At 40.7% G+C, this 23,213-nt stretch overlaps 1 protein-coding gene across 10 annotated transcripts in view; it reads left to right on the forward strand.

Moving 5' to 3' along the window:
* ZDHHC14 (zinc finger DHHC-type palmitoyltransferase 14) overlaps positions 1 to 23,213 on the forward strand; it is a 154,099-nt gene that overhangs the window by 121,878 nt on the left and 9,008 nt on the right. For all 10 annotated transcript variants that reach the window (XM_027826089.3, XM_027826088.3, XM_027826090.3 and 7 more), the window contains 3 exons: positions 8,268 to 8,370; positions 12,428 to 12,537; positions 13,338 to 13,440. In XM_027826089.3, the coding sequence (XP_027681890.2) occupies positions 8,268 to 8,370; positions 12,428 to 12,537; positions 13,338 to 13,440 (316 nt within the window). The remainder of the gene's footprint in view (positions 1 to 8,267; positions 8,371 to 12,427; positions 12,538 to 13,337; positions 13,441 to 23,213) is intronic.

Raw genomic sequence — 23,213 nt, forward strand, 5'->3', positions numbered from 1 at the left:
CTTGCGTGGACTGCTGTTCCCACTCCTTTTGTCTGAACTGCAAGGTCGTGTAGACATGCCCTCAGTGTCACTGTGCTATTTTAATATGTTCCAGCAGCTTCTTGCCTTTTTCACAAGTTCTCAACTGTGAGTGGAATAGGACTCCAGCATGAAACTGAAGAAAAGCCTGGTGAGAGTCTTTGGGTTAAGTTTAGAAGCGAGAGCAACAAGGGTGATGTTGTGGTGGACATGTGCTATAGACCAGGAGGATGAGGTAGATGAGGCTTTCTTCAGACAATTAACTGAAGTTTACAGAACATGGGCCCTGGTTCTACTGCGGGACTTCATTCACCCTGACATCTGCTGGGAGGACAATACAGCAGTGCACAGACAACCCAGGAAGTTTTTGTGGAGTGCTGGGGACAACTTCCTGGTGCAATTACTGGAGGAACCAACCAGGGGCTGTTCTCCTCTTGATGTGCTGCTTACAAACAGGGAAGAATTGGAAGGGGAAGTAGAAGTGTGTGGCAACCTGGGCAGCAGTGACCATGAGATGGTTGGGTTCAGGATCCTCACAAAAGGAAGAAAGAAAAGTAGCAAAATACAGACCCTGGACTTCAGTTCTCTCAGGGAGTCAAAGTCTGCTTTTCTGATGGACAGGGTCCCATGGGAGGCTAATATGAGGGGGAAAGGAGTCCAGGAAAGCTGGCTGTATTTTAAAGAAGCCTTACTGAGGGCACAGGAAGAATAACAAAAGTGGCAGGTGACCAGTTTGGCTTAACAGTGAAATCTTCGGTGAGCTTAAACACAAAAAGGAAGCTTACAAGAAGTGGAAACGTGGACAGATGGCTAGGGAGGAGTATAAAAATATTTCTCGAGCATGCAGGGGTGTAATCAGGAAGGCCAAAACACAACTGGAGTTGCAGCTAGTAAGGGATGTGAAGGGTAACAAGAAGGGTTTCTACAAGTATGTTAGCAACAAGAAAAAGGTCAGGGAAAGTGTAGGACCCTTAATGAATGGGGGACGCAACATAGTGAACAGATGATGTGGAAAAAGCTGAAGTACTCAATGCTTTTTTTGCCTCTGTCTTCACAGACAAGGTCAGCTCCCAGACTGCTGTCCTGGGCAACACAGTATGGGGAGGAGGTAAGCAGCCCTCAGTGGTGAAAGGACAGGTTAAGGACTATTTAGAAAAGCTGGACATGCACAACTCCATGGGTCCAGATATAATGCATCCGAGGGTGCTGAGGCAAATTGGCTGATGTGATTGCAGAGCCATTGGCATTATCGTTGAAAACTTGTGGCAGTTGGGGGAGGTCCTGGATGATTGGAAAAAGGCAAATATAGTGCCCATCTTTAAAAAGGGGAAGAAGGAGAACCCAGGGAACTACAGCCTCACCTCAGTCCCTGGAAAAATCATGGAGCAGGTCCTCAAGGAAACCATTTTGAAGCACTTGGAGGAGAGGAAGGTGATCAGGAACAGTCAACAGGGATTCACCAAGGGCAAGTCATGCCTGACTAATCTAATTGCCCTCTATGATGAGATAACTGGCTCTGTGGATATGGGGAAATCAGTGGACGTGATATATCTTGACTTTAGCAAAGCTTTTGATATGGTCTTGCGCAGTATTCTTGCCAGCAAGTTAAAAAAGTATGGATTGGATGAATGGACTATAAGGTGGATAAAAATCTGGCTAGATATCTGGCTTAACGGGTCGTGATCAACGGCTCGATGTCTATTTGGCAGCCGGTATCAAGCGGAGTGCCCCAGGGGTCGGTCCTGGGGCCGGTTTTGTTGAACATCTTTATTAACTGTCTGGATGATGGGATGGATTGCACCCTCAGCAAGTTCGCAGATGACACTAAGCTTGGGGGAAAGGTAGATACACTGGAGGGTAGGGATAGGGTCCAGAGTGACCTAGACAAATTGGAGGATTGGGCCAAAAGAATTCTGATCAGGTTGAGCAAGGTCAAGAATCCCATGCACTGCTACTGGCTGGGGACTGACTGGCTAAGTAGCAGTTCTACAGAAAAGGACCTGGGGATTACAGTGGATAAGAAGCTGGATATGAGTCAGCAGTGTGCCCTTGTTGCCAAGGAGGCTAACGGCATATTGGGCTGTATTAGTAAGAGCATTGCCAGCAGATTGAGGGAAGTGATTATTCCCCTCTATTCGGCACTGGTGAGGCCACATCTGCAGTTTTGTGTCCAGTTTTGGACCTCCCACTACAGAAAGGATGTGGACAAATTGGAGAGAGTCCAGCGGACAGCAATGAAAATGGTCAGGGGGCTGGGGCACGTGACTTACGGGGAGAGGCTGAGGGAACTGGGCTTGTTTAGTCTGCAGAAGAGAAGAGTGAGGGGGGATGTGATAGCAGCCTTCAACTACCTGAAGGGAGGTTCCAAAGAGGATGGAGCTCAGCTGTTCTCAGTGGTGGCAGATGACAGAACAAGGAGCAATGGTCTCAAGTTGCAGTGGGGGAGGTGTAGGTTGGATATTAGGAAACGCTATTTCACTAGGAGGGTGGTGAAGCACTGGAATGGGTTACCTAGGGAGGTGGTGGAATCTCCATCCTTAGAGGTTTTTAAGGCCAGGCTTGACAAAGCCCTGGCTGGGATGATTTAGTTGGTGTTGGTCCTGCTTTGAGCAGGGGTTGGACTCACTAGATGACCTCCTAAGGTCTCTTCCAACCCTAATCTTCTATGATTCTATGACTTCTGCTCCCAGTTGAGAACAGCTAACACAGGGATTCTCAAACTGGGGGTTGTGACCCTCAGGGGATCACAAGGTGATTATGTGGGGGTCACGAGCTGTCAGTTCTGTGGTGCTGGCAGCCCCGAGCCCCCATTGAATTAAATTACCCCCAGCATTGTTAATTTATAAGGGGGGCTCACGCTCAGAGGTTTGCTGTGTGAAAGGGGTCACCAATACAAAAAGTTTGAAAACCACTCTGAGCTAACAGACAGAAAAGGCTGGGGAGCTGCCATAACTTCTACTTGACTTCCTGCTTAAATTCCTGTGGGACTATAGCTCTTCCAACTCCCCACTAATATGTGTGGATGGCTGATATATAGATATGTGAAACTATTTGAATCACTCACAAAGCCAGTGCAAAAATCATTCCTTACACTGGCTCTGCAAAAGCAAAACCTTTTTACTGTTTTGCCTTAGAACACTTGCTCTTGTGCACAAAACTAGATTTTTGCCCGGAAGTACACAAAAATGGCGGTTTCGCCTATTAAAAACAAAAAACCAACCACACACCACACACACCATCTGGGATGGTTTTGTGGAAAAACGTCAGCTTATTAATTGGCAAAATTACAATTTTTGCTAAAGAAATATGTAAAGGGCAGAAGTAACAAGATTTCACCCTGAGTGTTGTCACCTGTATATTTCTAAAATGTCAAGTTTGCTAAATTCTGTAGACATAACTTCTGATGTGTTCATTGATTTGTGTGTTTGTGATGTAGAATCATTGAGCAATAACCTCCTTTTTAAGCAAGGCCACAGTTTTTAGGAAGCACAAACAAGCAATCTATCCTGAATAGCACAACAATAACTTCCACATAAAAGGATGACAAATCACTTCTAATAGTGGATTAGTCTTTCAATTCTCTCAAAATGGAAAAAGCTTTCAATTGTTCTTAAATCAAAAGGTAATTGATCCCACACTTGTGGATCCTTGTACAGGAACAATAGGCTTTTTATTCATAATTTGCATTCAAAGTCATGCCAGTTTGAGAGGCTCAATAGAGCATTTTGTAGAAGCAGCTCCTTTAGAATGTGACATGTTGGACAGTTTAGTGGGTTGGTTGCAATTCCTCACAATACAAAATGAAATTGCATCAACAGTACTGGGAATTTTGTTTTGTGGCAAGACAATTTGTAAAGAGAGAGCCTTGCTTTTCAGCTGATACCTCACTAACAATGCTATGTGACAAACCGAGTTTTACGGGTCTCTAGTTGTAGTAGACCATATTACTGTACTCAATAGCTGAGCCTTGTTGCTGTGTATTCAACAACTATGTATAAATCAATTATCTTTTTAATAACTAATGAGCTTCCATTTTATTTGCACATCTTGATGAACAGGGAGTTAAATACATAGCTCCCTACATACTAAACTGAGGGTACATCTTTTATACTATGCCATTGTTTTCCTCACAATTCCTACATTTTCATCTAAGCACCTCTTACTTAAGTGAATTAACTTTATTCCTTTTACTATAAATGTAAAGGGACAAATTCCAAAACACTTACCTTGAATCAAAAAACTTATTATGGAAGCTCACACTCAGTGAGTCCTCCAGCACAAGGCTCAGCAGTTCACTCCTGCTTAAAAAGCGTGAAGTGAAGAGCTAACTGAATATGCCCAGAACAGTAGGTCTCTTTCCCTCCCTCGGGAGCCCTCAGAGGTGCAGATAGTGTAGCCTGTCAGAATGACCTAATGCTTCCCTGCCTCGCTCAGGTGCTGTGAGCATAAATTCATCCATGTATTTAAGTTTCTCAAACTGCATGGTGATAACGTTAGAAAAGCTTCTACAAGAATATCCACAATATGAGACCCTGTAAAGCAGTTTGCTTAATTAAGCATCACTAACAGTGCCCTGTTAATAAGGGAATGTTCTATAATTGGTCCCATCCCAATAGGTTGCTCTGCGGGATGCAGTGCTCCAAAATTTTCCATATACTTGATAAATCACCAGGTATAAAATAGTCTCGGAAGGGAGTGCTTATGTGCATTTAGCCACTGACCCTATAGACTCTAGCACCTGGTTGCTTCCTGAAAAGTGCTCGCATACATGGTTAACAGGAAAGGATTATTCACTAGGGCTGGCAGAAAGAAAAGGTTGAAAATATCTTAGGTACAAAAACATTAAGGAGTCCGGTGGTACCTTAAAAACTAACAGATTTATTTAGGCATAAGCTTTCGTGGGTAAAAACCTACTTCTTCAGATGCATGGAGTGAAAATTACAGATACAGGCATAAATATATTGGCACATGAAGGGAGTTAACTTTCAACTGAAAAACCAGTGTTGACAAGCCCAATTTAGTCAAGGTGGATGTGGTCCAATCCCAATAATTGATGGGGAGGTGTCAATACCAAGAGAGGAAAAATTGCTTTTGTAGTGAGGCAGCCCTCCCAGTCCCTAATCAAGCCCAAATTAATGGTATTAAATTTGCAAATGAATTGTAGCTTAGCAGTTTCTCTTTGAAGTCTGTTTTTGAAATTCTTTTGTTGAAGGATGGCTACTTTTAAATCTGTTATTGAATGTCCAGGGAGATTGAAGTGTTCTCCTACTGGCTTTTGTATGTTACCGTTCCTGATGTCTGATTTGTGTCCATTTATTCTTTTACTTAGAGACTGTCCGGTTTGGCCAGTGTACATGTGCCAGCAATGCCCCATCTGCCATGATGGCATATATCACATTAGTAGATGTGCAGGTGAATGAGCCCCTGATAGTGTGGCTGATGCGGTTGGGTCCTCTGATGGTATTGCTAGAGTAGATATGGGGACAGAGTAGGCAACAGAGTTTGTTACAGGGATTGGTTCCTAGTGTTTCTGTGGTGTGGTGTGTAGTTGCTGGTGAGTATTTGCTTCAGGTTGGGGGCTGTCTGTAAGCGAAGACTGGCCTGCCTTCCAAGGTCTGTGAGAGTGAGGGATTGTTTTCCAGGATAGGTTGTGTTTTTGTGGATACAGACTAACATGGCTATCCCTCTGAGATAAACCTTTTTTCTTAATTCTGTCCTAAGGGGGCAGTCAACTATAAGGGTAGGAGGGTAACTGGTCTTCCTGAGACCTGATATCTGGGGTGTCTTTTCTAGTCCAACCTGTCTCAGAGGACAGTTTAAATATTGATCAGTAGATCCCTCTAGACAATGTTCATTTGTGTCATCAGCAGTTTCACTTAAGAGCTCTACCACGCTGTCCTGCAGCAGTCAACTTTAGGGGGGTGACTTCTGCCTCCTGTTTGCAGGTTCTTCTGACTGTATCCTGCTGCTGCCAAACTCCTGCCAGGCTCTCTGTGCCTAAGCCTTCTTGTCCTAGTTCACAGGCTGCCTGCTGCTGTGTCTACGGCTTGGTCCCCAGTGCAAGCTCCTTTCCTGCTCATCTGTGACCTTTCAAATCACTCCTGAGGGAGAGGAAGAAAAGTAGCAAACCTGCTGCTCAGAAGTTCATCATGGTTCTTCTATCCATCCTGTTTCTGCAAGAGATAGTTCTAAAGAGTGACATATAAATGTTTTATACCCTAAGCAAAACTAATGAATTGTTGGCTCATTTCCATTTCTGCTTGGCTTTGACAGTTTCTGCCATTTAAACTAAGTTGTGTTAGAGCAAAGTTGTTGCCAGTGGCTAATGGGTATTATAATGACTTCGCAAATTTAGCAATATTTTAAGAGGTTTTTATGCAGTTGTGTAATGTATAGTTCCCATGTTTATTGGATCACAGCAATGTTATGGTGCTTGACTGTTAAATAATACCCTGAATATGTTTGTTGTAATTTTTAAATGGTAAAAGACCAGGGCATTCCTGGTATTGCTTTTTCTGGCTTCTTTATTTTCATAGTGCTAAGGGGTCATGCATATTTCTCTTTCTCTTGTGTAGACAGGTATTGATGAGGATGTGAGTGGTGCATTTTGTGGCCTGTTTGTGAATATTTTGAGAAACAGTTGTTTTGGAAAATGACTTGTGTAGATTAATTGTCATCATGTTCTTTTCCAATTGCCATGTTCCTTATTAATTTATTATGTATTTTGGTAAGAGACAATGCTTTTTTTCTTCTTTGGTATATATAGACTATCAAACATAAATATATTAATATAGAGTAAGACGAGAGTTCCAAGTTCCTAGCTATTGTACATAAACTGAAATAAATGGCAATTGAAAGGATAGACGTGGTCTTTTGGTTGTAGTAGCTTGCTGTCTTACTGAGATAAACAAGGTTTAGGAGCAAAGTATGATACCTTGACATTGAGATTATGTCTTTTAGTCAGAGTTAAAGGATATTGTAAGCTGCACTGCACAGCACCCAATGTTGACCAATTTAATAGTAACATAGATGTTGGCCCTGAAAAAGGCTAGTTACTGATTTTTGGGGGTTGTAGTTAAGATGAAAAGGCCTCTGCAGAAGGAAGAGAGGGAAGGTAGGTTGGAAAGAAAAAGAGGAAAAATTAATAAGATCAAAGCTTAAAAATAATATTGAGGCACAGTTGACTGAATGGTGAAATATCTTGCTTATGTTCATTCTGTAGTAATGAATAAAAGGTTTTCGGTGCTTTTCAGTGCATTGTTTCCCAGTAGGAAAAGTCACAAAGGTAAAAGTTGTAAACAGGCCTTGCAAATTCCACAGTCACTTGCTTATGGCAAGTGTGTGTGTGTGTGTGTGTGTGTGTATGTTTGTAACAGAGCAGTGAATGTAATCATGATGGTAATGGAGAGCAAGTGGAATTTGTAGCATACCTGGGCTAATACATTGTCATTATGATTTTGTAGGACATGTATAATCAGTATCTCTGCTTCAGTTACAGAGGACAGACAGCATGGTCTACTACAGTGATACTCAGACCTCAGTGGTTCAGAAGCCAAATTAGCAATCCACATTACCCAAAAAAGCTACACTAGTGTGAATGAATTGTTTCATTTACTATAATACTATATATTCATATTGAAACAGTATGATGAGGAAATATTTCGTTTATATATATTATTCCCACAAGAAATGACTGACCAAATATTATTTTATCGACTACACTTGGTTAATAACATAGTAAAAGTATTCTGATTGGTTAATAATTAAATCACAGTGTTTTAATATCATGTGCTGCAAAGAGCCTCAGGAGGCACATTAAAGAGCTGCTTGCAAGTCTCATTGTGAGTCTCACTGGTCTAATAGATTTTACGTGTGACTGGAAGCCAGAAACTTCTAAACTGTTCTTATTTATGTGAATTATTGTAGCTCCTAGAAGCCCTATTCATGGTCCACCACCCCTTGTGCTAGGTGCTATGTACACACAGTTCTAATCTCATCTTTGTCACTGACTCATTGTGTGGCCTTGAGTAAAGTCATGGAAGGAAGCTCTCTGTCTGTCTGTCTGTAAGTGAAACTGTACTTCCATTTACTTACATACTTTCCTAATACGGGTGTTGTGAAGATTACTCAGCAAATGTTTGTGCAGAATTCAAAGTTCAGTACTTTAAAGACACAAATCACTATGTGAGTGCTATTATTAATTATTATTAGATTTCATACAAATTTGTACTTCCTTGACTTTTAATCACTGTGCTGGAAGCTGTCGTGTGTTTTTTTTCCGTTTGGTCTATTGTTGGTCTCTCAGGTTTTCATACATATTTGATCAGCTCCAATCAAACAACAAATGAAGATGTAAGTTCTTGACTTCATGGTGTAATTGCATACCTGTTTTCATTTAGTAAATATTAAAGGATTGTTAACTTTCATTGTCTGTATTTTCAGTTTCCTTTCTGTAGATCTTACTGAGTTTCTCCGCCTCCCTTCCCCCCCAAAAAAACCTATCTGCATATTGGTATGCGTGTCTTGGTGAGGAAGGAGGTGATAGGGCACCATGACCTGGTAACAGTGATGCAGTGACCACGGTTTTAGAGATTCATTAGGTGTTTAGTGCATTCTACCCCTAGTTCTAAAAACTTCAGAATTCTTTCTCGTAGTATGAAGCGTTGCTTCTTAATAACTATATATGATTATAAACATCCTCCTTAAACTTGCAGGGTAGTTTTAATCCTTTTTTACATTAGATGGGAAAATATTGATTGGGTTATAACTAGAATTGTCAATCGCAGTTAACTCACGTGATTAACTCAAAAAAATTAATCGTGATTAAAAAATTAATTGCGATTCATCGCACTTAATAACAATAGAATACCAGTTGAAATTTATTAACTACTTTTGGATGTTTTTCTACATTTTCAATGTTGATTTCAATTACAACACAGAATACAAAGTACTCAGTGATCACTTTATATTATTATTTTTATTACAAATATTTGCACTGTAAAAATAACAAAACAGTATTTTTCAATTCACCTCATACAAGTACTGTAATGCAATTTCTTTATCGTGAAGGTGTAACTTACAAATATAGATTTTTTGTAACATAACTGCACTCAAAAACAAAACAATGTAAAACTTTAGAGCCTACAAGTCCATTCAGCCCTTCTTATTCTTCCAATCGCTAAGACAAACAAGTTTGTTTACATTGACGGGAGATACTGCCTGCTTCTTATTTACAATGTCACCTGAAAGTGAGAACAGGCATTCGCATGGCACTTTTGTAGCCCCGCTTTGCAAGGTATTTACATTCCAGATATGCTAAACATTCATATGCCCCTTCATGCTTCAGCCACCATTCCAGAGGACATGCTTCCATGCTGATGATGCTCGTTAAAAAAATAATGCGTCAATTAAATTTGTTAGGTTTAGAGTAGCAGCCGTGTTAGTCTGTATCCGCAAAAAGAATAGGAGGACTTGTGGCACCTTAGACACTAACAAATTTATTAGAGCATAAGCTTTCGTGGGCTACAGCCCACTTTATCGGATGCATAGAATGGAACATATAGTAAGAAGATATATATCCAACTTCTCTGTATGTATATATATCTCTTCTTACTATATATTCCATTCTATGCATCCGATGAAGTGGGCTGTAGTCCACGAAAGCTTATGCTCTGATAAATTCATTAGTCTCTAAGGTGCCACAAGTACTCCTGTTCTTTTTAATTAAATTTGTGGCCGTACTCCTTGGGGGGAGAATTGTATGTCTCCTGCTCTGTTTTACCTGCATTCTGCATATATTTCATGTTGTAGCAGTCTCGGATGATGACCCAGCACATAGAATCATAGAATATCAGGGTTGGAAGGGACCTCAGGAGGTCATCTAGTCCAACCCCCTGCTCAAAGCAGGACCAATCCCCAATCAAATCATCCCAGCCAGGGCTTTGTCAAGCCTGACCTTAAAAACTTCCAAGGAAGGAGATTCTACCACCTCCCTAGGTAACGCATTCCAGTGTTTCACCACCCTCCTAGTGAAAAAGTTTTTCCTAATATCCAACCTAAACCTCCCCCACTGCATGTTCATTTTAAGAACACTTTCACTGCAAATTTGACAAAACGCAAAGAAGGTACCTGTGTGAGATTTCTAAAAATAGCTACACCACTCGACCCAAGGTTTAAGAATCTGAAGTGCCATCCAAAATCTGAGAGGGACAAGGTGTGGAGCATGCTTTTAGAAGTCTTAAAAGAGCAACACTCTGATGCAGAAACTATAGAACCTAACCACCAAAAAACAAAATCAACCTTCTGCTGGTGGCATCTGACTCAGATGATGAAAATGAACATGTGTCAGCCCACACTGCTTTGGATCGTTATCAAGCAGAACCCATCACCAGCATGGAAGCATGTTCTCTGGAATGGTGGTTGAAGCATGAAGGGACATATGAATCTTTAGCGCATAAATATCTTGCAACTCCAGCTACAACAGTGCCATGCGAACACCTGTTCTCACTTTCAGGTGACATTGTAAACAAGAACCAGGCAGCATTATCTCCTGCAAATTGTAACCAACCTTGTTTGTCTGAGTGATTGGCTGACCAAGAAGTAGGACTGAGTGGACTTGTAGGCTCTAAAGTTTAACACTGTTTTATTTTTGAATGCAGTTTTTTTTGTACATAATTCTACATTTGTAAGTTCAACTTTCATGATAAAGAGATTGCAGTACAGTACTTGTATGAGATGAACTGAAAAATACATTTTGTTTTTTACAGTGCAAATATTTGTAATAAAAAATAAATACCAAGAGAGCACTGTACACTTTGTATTCTGTGTTGTAATTGAAATTAATATATTTGAAAATGAAATAAACATCCAAAAATATTTAAAATAAATGGTATTCTATTGTTGTTTAACAGCGCGATTAATCACAATTAATTTTTTTAATCGCTTGACAGCCCTAGTTATAACCAAGGTTCAATAAGACCCATTAGACCAGTTTCTGGGAACAGAAAATGACAAACACAGAAGAAGAAACAAACAAACAAAAAGAACAAAATGCAAGTGAAAGCCAGTCCTTCAAAAAGTCTCTGTATTTTATACACTTCAGTGCAGTGGGGAAGTATCCAGCTGTCTATAGCACCCTTTTCCCAATGTTTTCCACTAGAATCCTACATAATCTGTAATTCAAAAACAATTCAGACTTGAAAAAAGTTTCAGAAAATATCAACCAGTCTGGTTTTGAAAACAGGTTCCATCATGTGTCTTGTCTGTTTTTGACTTTGTGCCATTTAAACTAAATTTTGTTTGAGTGCTCTGGCAATTGAGGACAGGTTCTCTCAACAAAGAAGAAATCATTAGTTCAGAGGTCATCCGCTTTTACAGTCTCTGTTCTACATGGAGGATGGGTCCGTCGGTTCCAGTGTCACAACAGTTCATTTAACTAACTGTGAAGACAGATACTTCATGTCTCTCCTAACCAGATTATTAAGAATTATTGAGACTAAAGGGAAGACTAAAGCTAACTAACAGATGGTATAAGAGAGCATTGGTCAGTTTTGCCATTTAATCCAAATATACTGACATAAGCTTTTTGAACGAATTACTCCAAATTTACTTTTTATTTTTATCTATTTTTTGTAGCTTTTTTTAAAATTGTGTGGTAACCCCAAACCTAGTATTTTTGTGTGTGTCAAATATATTTTGGTCATTGCCTAAGGGCTAAGTTATAATTGTGTATTTTACAAAATACAAAGCATAAAGATGCAGGGCAGAGCATTTTTCAGTAATAAATTGAAGAATATGCATCATACTTGTGAAATAAAACAGGTGAGATGAAATACCAGTCCTCATCTGTTTTTGAACTGGGGTCAACTTTGGCTATATAGACAGAGCTAATTGTCTTCCATGTTGTTAAATAAAACGCTTTCCATGGAAAACCCTCAGATAACAGGGAATTATGACAGTGCAGCATGCCTATTCTTTATTTTTCAAGGCAGAAAAGCAAGGACTCTTCCTCAGACTTACTAAGGAATTTACTAACTCACCTCCTTCCCATGAAAAGCCTGAATTATTCAGTCCGTATTCAGGGAACTACATAGACAACAGGGGACATGGAATTCATTCTCTCACCCATGTGTGGGCTATAGGTTTGCTTAGTAGCCATTACTCCAACCTACATATTCTGAAATTGAAATAGTGGATGTAGCCTCTATGTGGTTGCATCATGGAGATTCTCCCAAAGCCCTTTCAGCACTGTGGGGTTAGTACAGACATGCTTTTAAACATTCTTTTCCTCTTTTCTTCCCCAAATCATAAATAATGATTATTATATTTGTTGTTACTGTGATTACCCCTAATTTGCCCCAGCAATTGTATGTGACATGGTATCTGATATTTTATATTCATGTCTCTTCAGATTAAAGGATCTTGGTCAAATAAAAGAGGTAAAGAGAATTACAATCCATACAGTTATGGCAACATCTTTACTAATTGTTGTGCAGCGCTGTGCGGGCCCATCTCTCCAAGGTAAGGGTTACTAAAAGTAATGTTTTTGTATAGGATGAGACCACAGGCTTACTGATCTAAGTTTTGACTTTTGTTATCTTACTTCAGTTTGCTCAACTGAAACAGGTCTTCATTGTACTATTTAGTGAAACTGATCTTTTTAGATCACGGATGCAAGTAAGTTGCTGACTCTGTTTTATGGCTGAGTCAGCAATTAGATCTAGTAAAACAGTTAAAGTACAGGTTCATACACCTGTAACATAAATAAACTTGCTTGGTGGTTCTTTGATCTTTCATTGCAGCATTTATAGCTGTTGGAAGTGAGGAACTCCAAGCAGTTAATTGTTTTCAGAAAACAGAATAATGTAATTACTCCTTTGCTTGTACATTGTATTCCTTTTAGTTTGCACCCACACCATCCACACAAAGGAGTTGCAGCACAGCACTTTGGTGCGTGCTGCTGTTCATGCTCCTGTAGTCCAAACTGTGGGGCAGTGTAGACGAGCTGTAAGTCTAGTTTATTTAGAAGTGTACATAGTCTTGTACATAGATATTAGCTGGCAAAACCAAAGTCAGCCTGTAATATACAGCGTGATCACACTACTTTCAGAATTCCAGCAAACAGCTCTTTGTTCAAGTTCTTCACCAGACTGTTCATTTTGTGTTTCTCTCACACTGTTCCCTCTGTTTTTACCTTTGTGTGTTAAAATTTTGCACAAATAATGTAATATTGAAACCTATTTTTATTGGGGGTGGAGAATTATTAATCATAACAATCTTTCTAACAATCTTGTATGGGTTTTTTTATTATTATTCTGTAGTCTAATTGACAGAAGAGGATTTATACAGCCAGATACACCACAGCCAGCAGCACCATCAAATGGCATTACAATGTATGGGGCAACGCAGTCTCAAAGCAACATGGTAGGAACCATCCCATAGTGTTGTTCATCAAGATCCCTGTGAATGTTTCCCTTCTCCGCTTTCATGTGAACTAATCAAGTAATAAACTAACTGGATACAGCTGCCATTCTGATAGGTGGAATTATTCATTATTAACTATACTGCAATAGGATTATGCAGTAAGAAATCAAGGTTTTTATCTATATCTATACAATAATGATAGTTTTTACTCATGGACAATAGAAAAATAAGTGGCTTTTTTTCCCCTACACTTGAAATCTATTGGCGATTGAATATACAGTGTCACTTTGACATATCCTGTTGATATCTGCCTTGTTTTGAACTGGGCTATTCAGTTGTCGTGGATTCATCAGTTTTGCAGAACAGAGTATCATTTGGTATTGTATTCTTCTCACATATTCTCTTCCTTTGCCTGTTCAGTGCAGATTTGTCTAGACTGATACATATTTATACAGGACAGGTTAACAAGAGGATATGTTTAAGATGGGGGGTGCATTTTGAGAAAAAGGAGTGGGACTTTGAACTTCTAATGAACAACAGGCAACCTCAGTACCATATTCAAAACTTTAAGATATCTTCCAAAAATGTGCCAATGGTTCCTGTTGTGCCCCATGATAGCAAAGGACCTCACATCAGAAAAGCATGACTTCCAGTGCCAAGAAGAAGAGAATAAGTAGCAAAGATGCCAACTTCTGATCTCTTGTTCTTCCACTATGTAGATTGTGAGGATGTGTCAAAGATTCATTAAACGTATGACTCAATGCACTTTTTATTCCCTTGGAGGGAGAGAGGGAGGGAGGGAGGGAGATCAATTCGCACCACAGTCTTCTAGCATAATTTCAGTCTTGATTTTTGACTGAAGAAAGAATACACTTCTTATGACTTTGTGAGCTTTACGATCACTTAAACTTTTATAAAGATTCTGCTATAATATTTTAGAATTGTTTCCATTTATTGCTGCAAGGATTTAGTGGAATGGTTGTCAGTTTTCTTTATAATGTTAATTTTTTAAAATAAATTTTAATATTTTTTTATAATTTTTAACAAGAAGTACCTAAGTGACTTCAAGTACAATCACGGCATTTATCTTAAGCTTTTTGTCAGATACCTACAGGGCAGGCCATGCTAGGTCTCAGTGCAAGTTCTACTCAAGAAGCTTACCTCAAACTCTAAAATTCTGGAAATATATTGAAATGTTTCAGGACACCTTCAGCCAAACTTCCTTGGACTCTGTCAGGATTCTTATATACAGAGACAAATTAGCCACAGTAGGTCTTCGTCATGTTGTTCTGTCACTTTGGAACAAGTATACAGACATAACATGGAGTCTCTTCCAGCAGATCTCTTTGATCATCCCAGTCCATATACATTTAGCCTTTGCTTTCAGCATCAAGTTCTGTTACAACTCTCTACAACAGCAGTTCTCAATCTGTGGGTTGGGACCCCATTTTAATGGGGTCACTAGGGCTGGCTTACACTTTCTGAGACCCAAGGCTGAAGCCCGAGCCCCACTGCCCAGGCTGAAGCCAAAGCCCACTCACTGCCTGGGGCTGAAGCCTTTGGGCTTAGGCTTCAGTCCCCCATTCTGGGGTCATGTAGTAATTTTTGTTGTTAGAAGGGGGTCATGGTGCAATGAAGTTTGAGAACCCCTGTTCTACAACATAGATGTGCCCAAACTATAGTTTATATGCTTCAAAGCATGTACCTAATTTAAATTCACTAATACAGTCATATTTGTGCATCTGGGACCTCTGAAGCTGGTGAAGTCACTGTGACACACAGGTTTTATAAGAACAGAATACTCAACACCTACCAGATACTCATGATCAAATAGCCTGTCAACAGACTGACTCTGCAGCTTTCGTATCTCTGGAAAAGTGGAAAGCTCTTGCAACATTGATCATGAAATGTACTGAGATGATCAAATGTAAAGGGGGAATTGAGTCAGACCAGTGGATGCTGCTGGATAAAGAGTGATGTATATAGGCACACAGTATTATAGCTTTAGGTACTGGAATTAGATCATCAAATGCTTTAGGACTTGCCTTGTGATGGAATGAATTTCAGTGGACCTGTGGTGGGAAAACCCTTGGATGAAGATAAGCCACAGAAGAGAGCATAGTCACTTTGAACCCTTTATGACAACTGTCCAGCCTTCATGCCTGAAAATGGCTTCACAGGGGACACTTGGAAGATTGAATAGGACATGTGTTTACATATAGAAATATTTTTAAGAGTCTCTGACATCTTGTCTCTCAAGATGCTGTATCTTCCAGTCCTAGAACTTATAGGCCAAAAACGCACACCTCCACACATTGTATATAAGTTATGGGCAGATTTTCAAATACACAAATGGGAGAAAGGTGCCAGCCCTCAATTGGCTTCCAGTGGGGTTAAGTGCCTAAGCAACGTTTGAACCTTCAAAAATCTCCCCTGACTTTTGTTGATCTTTAGCACAAGGTCATATCTCTTACCATCCAAAATTGTTCATTTTTTATACTTAACATAGTTCAGAAGAGGGTTCTTAACTTCCTTTCTGTAGCCAGTCTGATAGTCTAGTGACAGAGCATATCTTTGTTGCTGCTCACAACTCCTTTTCCAACCTTCCCTCACATTCCTTGCTCTCAGTTGCATGCTCTCCTACCTTCCAATGGACCCTACTTGCGACCTCAGACTCCTCGTCAGGTGAATCCGGCTTACTTGAAAGTGCAAGGGACTGAACTAGATAACCTATCATTGTCCCTTCTAGTCCTACATTTCTACGATTCTGTGATAGTCCCGTTCCATCTTTAAGCTCCATTAAAAAATCGTCCTCATTCATATCCTGGACTTTGGACTCTGCCACGCTACAAGTCTTTTCCCTTCCTGTCACCTTCAGTTAGCCTTGCTGCTAGCTCTGAGTCCTTACTAGCTTTTCCGTTTCCAGTTAGGATTCCAGCAGCCTGTCTTCAGCTATCTGACAAGTCCTATCTTTCTCCTAGATACAAACTCCCCCAGAACCCTCAAATATCCACTCTTCGGTCTTTTCATAGATTCCAAGGCCAAAAGGGAACACTGTGATCAGCTAGTCTGACCTCCTGTATAATACAAGCTGTAGGACTTCCCCAAAATAATTCCTAGAGTATATTTTTGCAGTTGTCTTACAGGCTGCTTTTGCTACAAGGCAGTGACAGCTTGCTTACCTAGCAGCAGTTGCTAAGTAGGTAGGGCATGACCTCAACCTCACTATGGAAGCATCAATTTATCGTGAATTTCTGTGATGTTTTTACTGTTGTGTAAGTACTGCTGAACAGCAGATAGAACGAGACCTTCTCCATCTGTAACTGACCTTCCCTCTAGTTCTCATTTTTGTTGTAGGATAACTGCTAATAGTGAGCTGTAGCTCACGAAAGCTTGTGCTCAGATAAATTTGTTAGTCTCTAAGGTGCCACAAGTACTCCTTTTCTTTTTGCTAATACTATAGTTACCACTGCTGACAGCTAGAGGAGATTTTTTTGGGGGTGGTGAAGGCCTATGCCATCTGCAGCATAGCATAGCAAGTGCCGCCCCCACCGTTCCCATTGGCCGGTTTCTGTGGAGGTGGTGCTGGGGAGGGGGCAGCCACCCCCCACCCCCACCCCCCCGTCAGGGCTACAGAGACATGCCAGCAGCCAGCCACTTCTGGGAGCCAGCAGACAACCACTTCCCTGCTGCGCTGATGGACTTTTAGCAGCCCGGAGATTGCAGTTGACTGACAGAGGCGCCGCGATCGATGGGTTGGTGACCACTGAATTGTATATAATTATGGATTTATTTTTGCAGGAGTCCCTTAGCCCAAGGCCTTGTGCTGTAGCCCCTAAAGCCCCTGCGTTAATCCAGCCCTGCTCAAGACACAGATATTAATAGAATTAGCGAATTTGATAACATTGGAGAAGTACATGGAAAGTCTGCCTGGGAGGGTACAGATTTCATTGCACCGGATTTCTGGCACCAACTGTCCTTACTGGCAAAGGCTATGCAGCAGAGAGACTATCTAGAGAAAGACCCTTTGGGGAGACCACCAAAGACATGGCTATATCTTAAATATGAGAGAGCTGCTCTCCACAGAGCTAAGGCCAGATGGTCCTGGAGGGACAACCAAGCTGAGAGAAGAAGCTTAGGCTAAGCCATATGCTTGTGGTGGAGTTGTTAGTTTATTTTTTTGAAAAAAGCCCTATCCTAGGACTGGAGGTCATGTTTGGGGACTAGCCCTGCATCTGTGAGCTCAGGTGAGGACATGGTAAGGGCTCAGACCATTTACATGCAGCCCTAGATCATTGTGCTATTCTACAGTAATTACCAGTGCCATTTTTAAGAGACTATTTGGTGGAAACCTGGATCTAGTATAGCTCATTGTCCCAATATCTCTCTAAATTTGTCTTAATTTCAGGGCATTAATTCTAATTAACCCATTGACCCAAAATATTCTTCTCTGTTCTTGAACATTTATGGGCAGGTTTTCTTTATGATCCTCTTTAGTCACATTTAGCTGCACATTTTGCTCTCTTATGCCCCAATCCTTCAAAGACTTCCTGTGGGCTTAACTTTATGTACCCTGAGTACCACTGAACTCAGTAGGACCAATCATAGCATATAAAGTTAAGCAGTTGAGTTAGTCTTTGTAGAATCAGGCCATAAATCTTTCCGCATAAGTCAAGCCCTCCTATCCACTTGCCATTTTTTTCACTGGTCTGTCTCACCTTCTTGTTGTTGGTCATGTTCCCAGAAGTGATCTTAAACACAAAAAAGAAGCTTACAAGAAGTGGAAGATTGGACAAATGACCAGGGAGGAGTATAAAAATATTGCTCAGGCATGCAGGAGTGAAATCAGGAAGGCCAAATCACACTTGGAGTTGCAGCTAGCAAGAGATGTTAAGAGTAACAAGAAGGGTTTCTTCAGGTATGTTAGCAACAAAAAGAAAGTCAAGGAAAGTGTGGGCCCCTTACTGAATGAGGGAGGCAACCTAGTGACAGAGGATGTGGAAAAAGCTAATGTACTCAATGCTTTTTTTGCCTCTGTCTTCACGAACAAGGTCAGGTCCCAGACTACTGCACTGGGCAGCACAGCATGGGGAGGAGGTGACCAGCCCTCTGTGGAGAAAGAAGTGGTTCGGGACTATTTAGAAAAGCTGGACGAACACAAGTCCATGGGGCCGGATGCGCCAATGGCCTATGATGTTAGATGGGATGGGATCTGAGTTACTACAGAGAATTCTTTCCTGCTGGTGAATCTTGCCCATATGCTCAGGGTTTAGCTGATGGCCATATTTGGGGTCAGGAAGGAATTTTCCTCCGGGGCAGATTGGAAGAGGCCCTGGAGGTTTTTCGCCTTCCTCTGTAGCATGGGGCACGGGTCACTTGCTGGAGGATTCTCTGCTCCTTGAAGTCTTTAAACCACGATTTGAGGACTTCAGTGGCTCAGATATAGGTGAGAGGTTTTTCTCAGGAGTGGGTGGGTGAGATTATGTGGCCTGCGTTGTGCAGGAGGTCGGACTAGATGATCATAATGGTCCCTTCTGACCTTAGTATCTATGAATCTAAAGGAGTTGGCGGATGTGATTGCAGAGCCATTGGCCATTATCTTTGAAAACTCATGGTGACCGGGGGAGGTCCCGGATGACTGGAAAAAGGCTAACGTAGTGCCCATCTTTAAAAAAGGGAAGGAGGAGGATCCGGGGAACTACAGGCCAGTCAGCCTCACCTCAGTCCCTGGAAAAATCATGGAGCAGGTCCTCAAGGAATCAATTCTGAAGCACTTAGAGGAGAGGAAAGTGATCAGGAACAGTCAGCATGGATTCACCAAGGGCAAGTCATGCCTGACTAATCTAATTGCTTTCTATGACGAGAGAGGGGAAAGCAGTGGATGTGTTATTCCTTGACTTTAGCAAAGCTTTTGATACGGTCTCCCACAGTATTCTTGCCAGCAAGTTAAAGAAGTATGGGCTGGATGAATGGACTGTAAGGTGGATAGCAAGTTGGCTAGATTGTCTGGCTCAACGGGTAGTGATCAATGGCTCCATGTCTAGTTGGCAGCCTGTATCAAGCAGAGTGCCCCAAGGGTCCGTCCTGGGGCCGGTTTTGTTCAATATCTTCGTTAATGATCTGGAGGATGGCATGTACTGCACCCTCAGCAAATTTGCAGATAACACTACACTGGGAGGAGTGGTAGATACACTGGAGGGTAGGGATAAGATACAGAAGGACCTAGACAAATTAGAGGATTGGGCCAAAAGAAATCCGATGAGGTTCAACAAGGACAAGTGCAGAGTCCTGCACTTAGGATGGAAGAATCCTATGCACCGCTACAGACTAGGGACTGAATGGCTCGGCAGCAGTTCTGCAGAAAAGGACCTAGGGTTTACAGTGGACTAGAAGCTGGATATGAGTCAACAGTGTGCCCTTGTTGCCAAGAAGGCTCATGGCATTTTGGGCTGCATAAGTAGGGGCATTGCTAGCCGATCGAGGGATGTGATCATTCTCCTCTATTCGACATTGGTGAGGCCTCATCTGGAGTACTGTGGCCAATTTTGAGCCCCACACTACAAGAAGGATGTGGAAAAATTGGAAAGCGTCCAGCAGAGGGCAACAAAATTGATCAGGGGACTGGAACACATGAGTTATGAGGAGAGGCTGATTGGGATTGTTTAGTCTGTGGAAGAGAAGAACGAGGGGGGATTTGATAGCTGCTTTCAACTACCTGAAAGAGGGTTCTAAAGAGGATGGATCTAGACTGTTCTCAGTGGTAGCAGATGACAGAACAAGGAGTAATGGTCTCAAGTTGCAGTGGGGGAGGTTTAGGTTGCATATTAGGAAAAACTTTTTCACTAAGAGGGTGGTGAAGCACTGGAATGTGTTACCTAGGGAGGTGGTTGAATCTCCTTCCTTTGAGGTTCTTAAGGTCAGGCTTGACAAAGCTCTGGCTGGGATGATTTAATTGGGGATTGGCCCTGCTTTGAGCAGGGGGTTGAACTAGATGACCTCCTGAGGTCCCTTCCACCCCTAATATTCTATAATTCTAAGTGGATGCAAAATTCCAGGGGCAGTCCCACCAAACCATACAGAGAACAGTTATCACTTTTCTGTGCTGTGCTATACTGTAATGATTCTATCTATGGAACACAATCTCATTGGCCTGTTTCTGCCATGATTCAGTAATGACTCATCTAATATTCTCTGCACTATGACTTCTGTGTCTCCCTCATTATTTCTTTCCAGGTTGAATTAAAATTGACTGTTTCAGAATATTTTCCCCACTGGCTTGCATCTTTCCAGGCAGAATCTCATTTTAATTCCAGCTCCCATCTTTTAATATTTCTAGGATGCTTTGTTTTATATCTTCATTTTTCACAGCATCTTCTTGTTCAGTATCATTTGTGAATTTAATGTGGTGTTTGCCCTCTTCAAGGTCTTATCACTGAAGATTTTAAGGTTAACTCAAAGACCAATCTCAATGGCAATCCACTACACTCCTCCTTCCAATGCAATACAGTACCTTTTATAACTATCCTTATTTGTGATCCATCATCCTATTTACAATCTGTTTTTATATTTAAGGGCATTTGCAATAATTTTGCCATTGAGATTTTGTGTAGCTGTCCATTGAATGATTTACTTCAATCTTGATAATTACATCTGCATTCTCTTCATTCACTGATTTTGCAGTCGTCTCAAAGCACTGAGACAGAGATTGTTTGGTGTAATTTGTTCTTCATAAACTGGAGGCTTATTTTCTAGATGTTTACAAAGTTTTTTCTCTCAATATTTCCATTATTTGACTAGGGTCTGAAATTAGATTTACCAGATGGTAATTACCAGGATCACACTATCCTTTTCTGAAGATTGGTACCACATTTGATTTCCCAACCACGACCCTCTGCCTCGTACATCCCTAGCACCCCATCCCTTTTCCAAAATAATTTTCAGTAGTTTGGTAAATTCATGAGCTAACTCCTTAATACCCTATTTTTACAAGGTCTTCATTACTTCACAATTGTCCAAATACCCTCTCTCTTGTTTAAAGAGTTGGGGTTTTTTGGTATCGTTTTTTTTTCCTTTTTTTTTTTAAGCAAGGACTGCAGTATCTCAGCCATTATGGAATCGTCTGTTACCCTCTCCTCATTTATTCCTACTTTCTATTTAGTTCTTTTTTCCTCTCAACGATCTGTGAAAGCTCTTATTCCCCTTTACTCCTTGTGCCTACCATTAAGTCAATCTGCATTTCTCTTGTATTTATCTTTTCCTTACAAGCCTGAATTGATTCTTTGTATTCTGATTTGATTTCTAATACAGGGTATTTTTACCCTCAGTTCTTTTGGCAGTCCATTATAAAGCAACATTTAATACTTTTCATTCTGTGCGCACACACACACACCGCCACCTCCCAGAGGAATTGTAGTTTGTTGTTAAGAATGGTGTCTCTTAGGATTCTCCACCTTGTTACCAACTGGTAAATCTTAATATTTCCACCCTTTACATCATGCTTGGTCCATTTCTTAATTTCCTTACCTTCCTTTTTTTAAATCTAACATTTGTGCTATCGCATCGTAGGCATCTGTTCCTTAGTACCTTGGTAGTTTACAGTCATTGGTGCCAAGTTCCTGATTATTCTCAGTCCTCCATTTCTTCCCTTTCTGCAAGATGTAGAGCCTCTGGCTGGAGTCATAACGCTGCCCTCCACAAATCCTAGGACGCGTTTTCATACATATACATCTGAAGAGTAACAAACAGGTTATCCTCTGGGTAAGGATATTCATAAAAGGACTATCTTATGTTTTTTAGCACTTCAGGGTTTGATCCATGAAATTTTAATTCTCATTCTCCATGTGATCTGTAGCATTGTACTTTTTCCTTTGCTTTTCATTCCTTCCATCATTACAATTATTATTAGTAGTAAATATTTCTATTAGGATAGCACCTAAAGGCCCCAGTTGGGATTGGTGCCCACTGCACTGGACACTGCACAAACACAGTTCCTTCCATTCTCACCAAGTATATCATCATCCTATCCTTCACTGTCAAAAGATAGCTTGCTGGCATTGTGTACATTGATATACAGTTTCACCTTCCGTCCCTCCATCTTTCACATATAGATTGTGCCCATCTAAACTGACATGCCAGTTACGTGTTTCATCTCACTAGGTTTCAGGTATGCCCATTAAGTCATAACTCCATCATTCAGTTCAACCAATCCGCCTCTTAACCATTTATTATTGTTTGTGTTTTATTTGTAGCTCGTTAGAGAACTCTGTTGTGCAGCCTTTTCTTAAGTACTTCAAGAATTGTAACATTTTTAAAGATATTGCTATTAGAGAATTTTAGCTATGAAGTTAATTTTGCATTTAAAACTAATAGAATTGCTGCTGGTGGTGTTAGTGTGAGAGCTATATTAATATGAACAAGAGCTCTAATAATATATATTGTGTGGGGTAAAATCAAATTTTCTTCAGAAAACCTGTGTGCATACACTTCTTTGTATGAATTATTTGTAAAATAAAGTAAAGAATTAGCTTTTTCATATTGTCTAGTTTGCATTTGGTACGTGGCTGTTGGTGTGAAAATAAATATCAAAATGACAAATTTCCATATAGATATATTTATATAATATACACAATCGAACTTGTGTACTTACAAGCACTTGATCCCGTATTTTTTAGGCTCAGTCAGCTGCTCCAGTAAAAAGGGGGAAGCTGTGTACAGCAAACAAAATCAGATGATAGAATCTAGAGGAAAAAGGAGCCAAGGGGCTTAACTCCAAT

The sequence above is a fragment of the Chelonia mydas genome, chromosome 3 (genome assembly GCF_015237465.2).
Source record: "Chelonia mydas isolate rCheMyd1 chromosome 3, rCheMyd1.pri.v2, whole genome shotgun sequence".
Taxonomy (NCBI): domain Eukaryota; kingdom Metazoa; phylum Chordata; order Testudines; family Cheloniidae; genus Chelonia; species Chelonia mydas.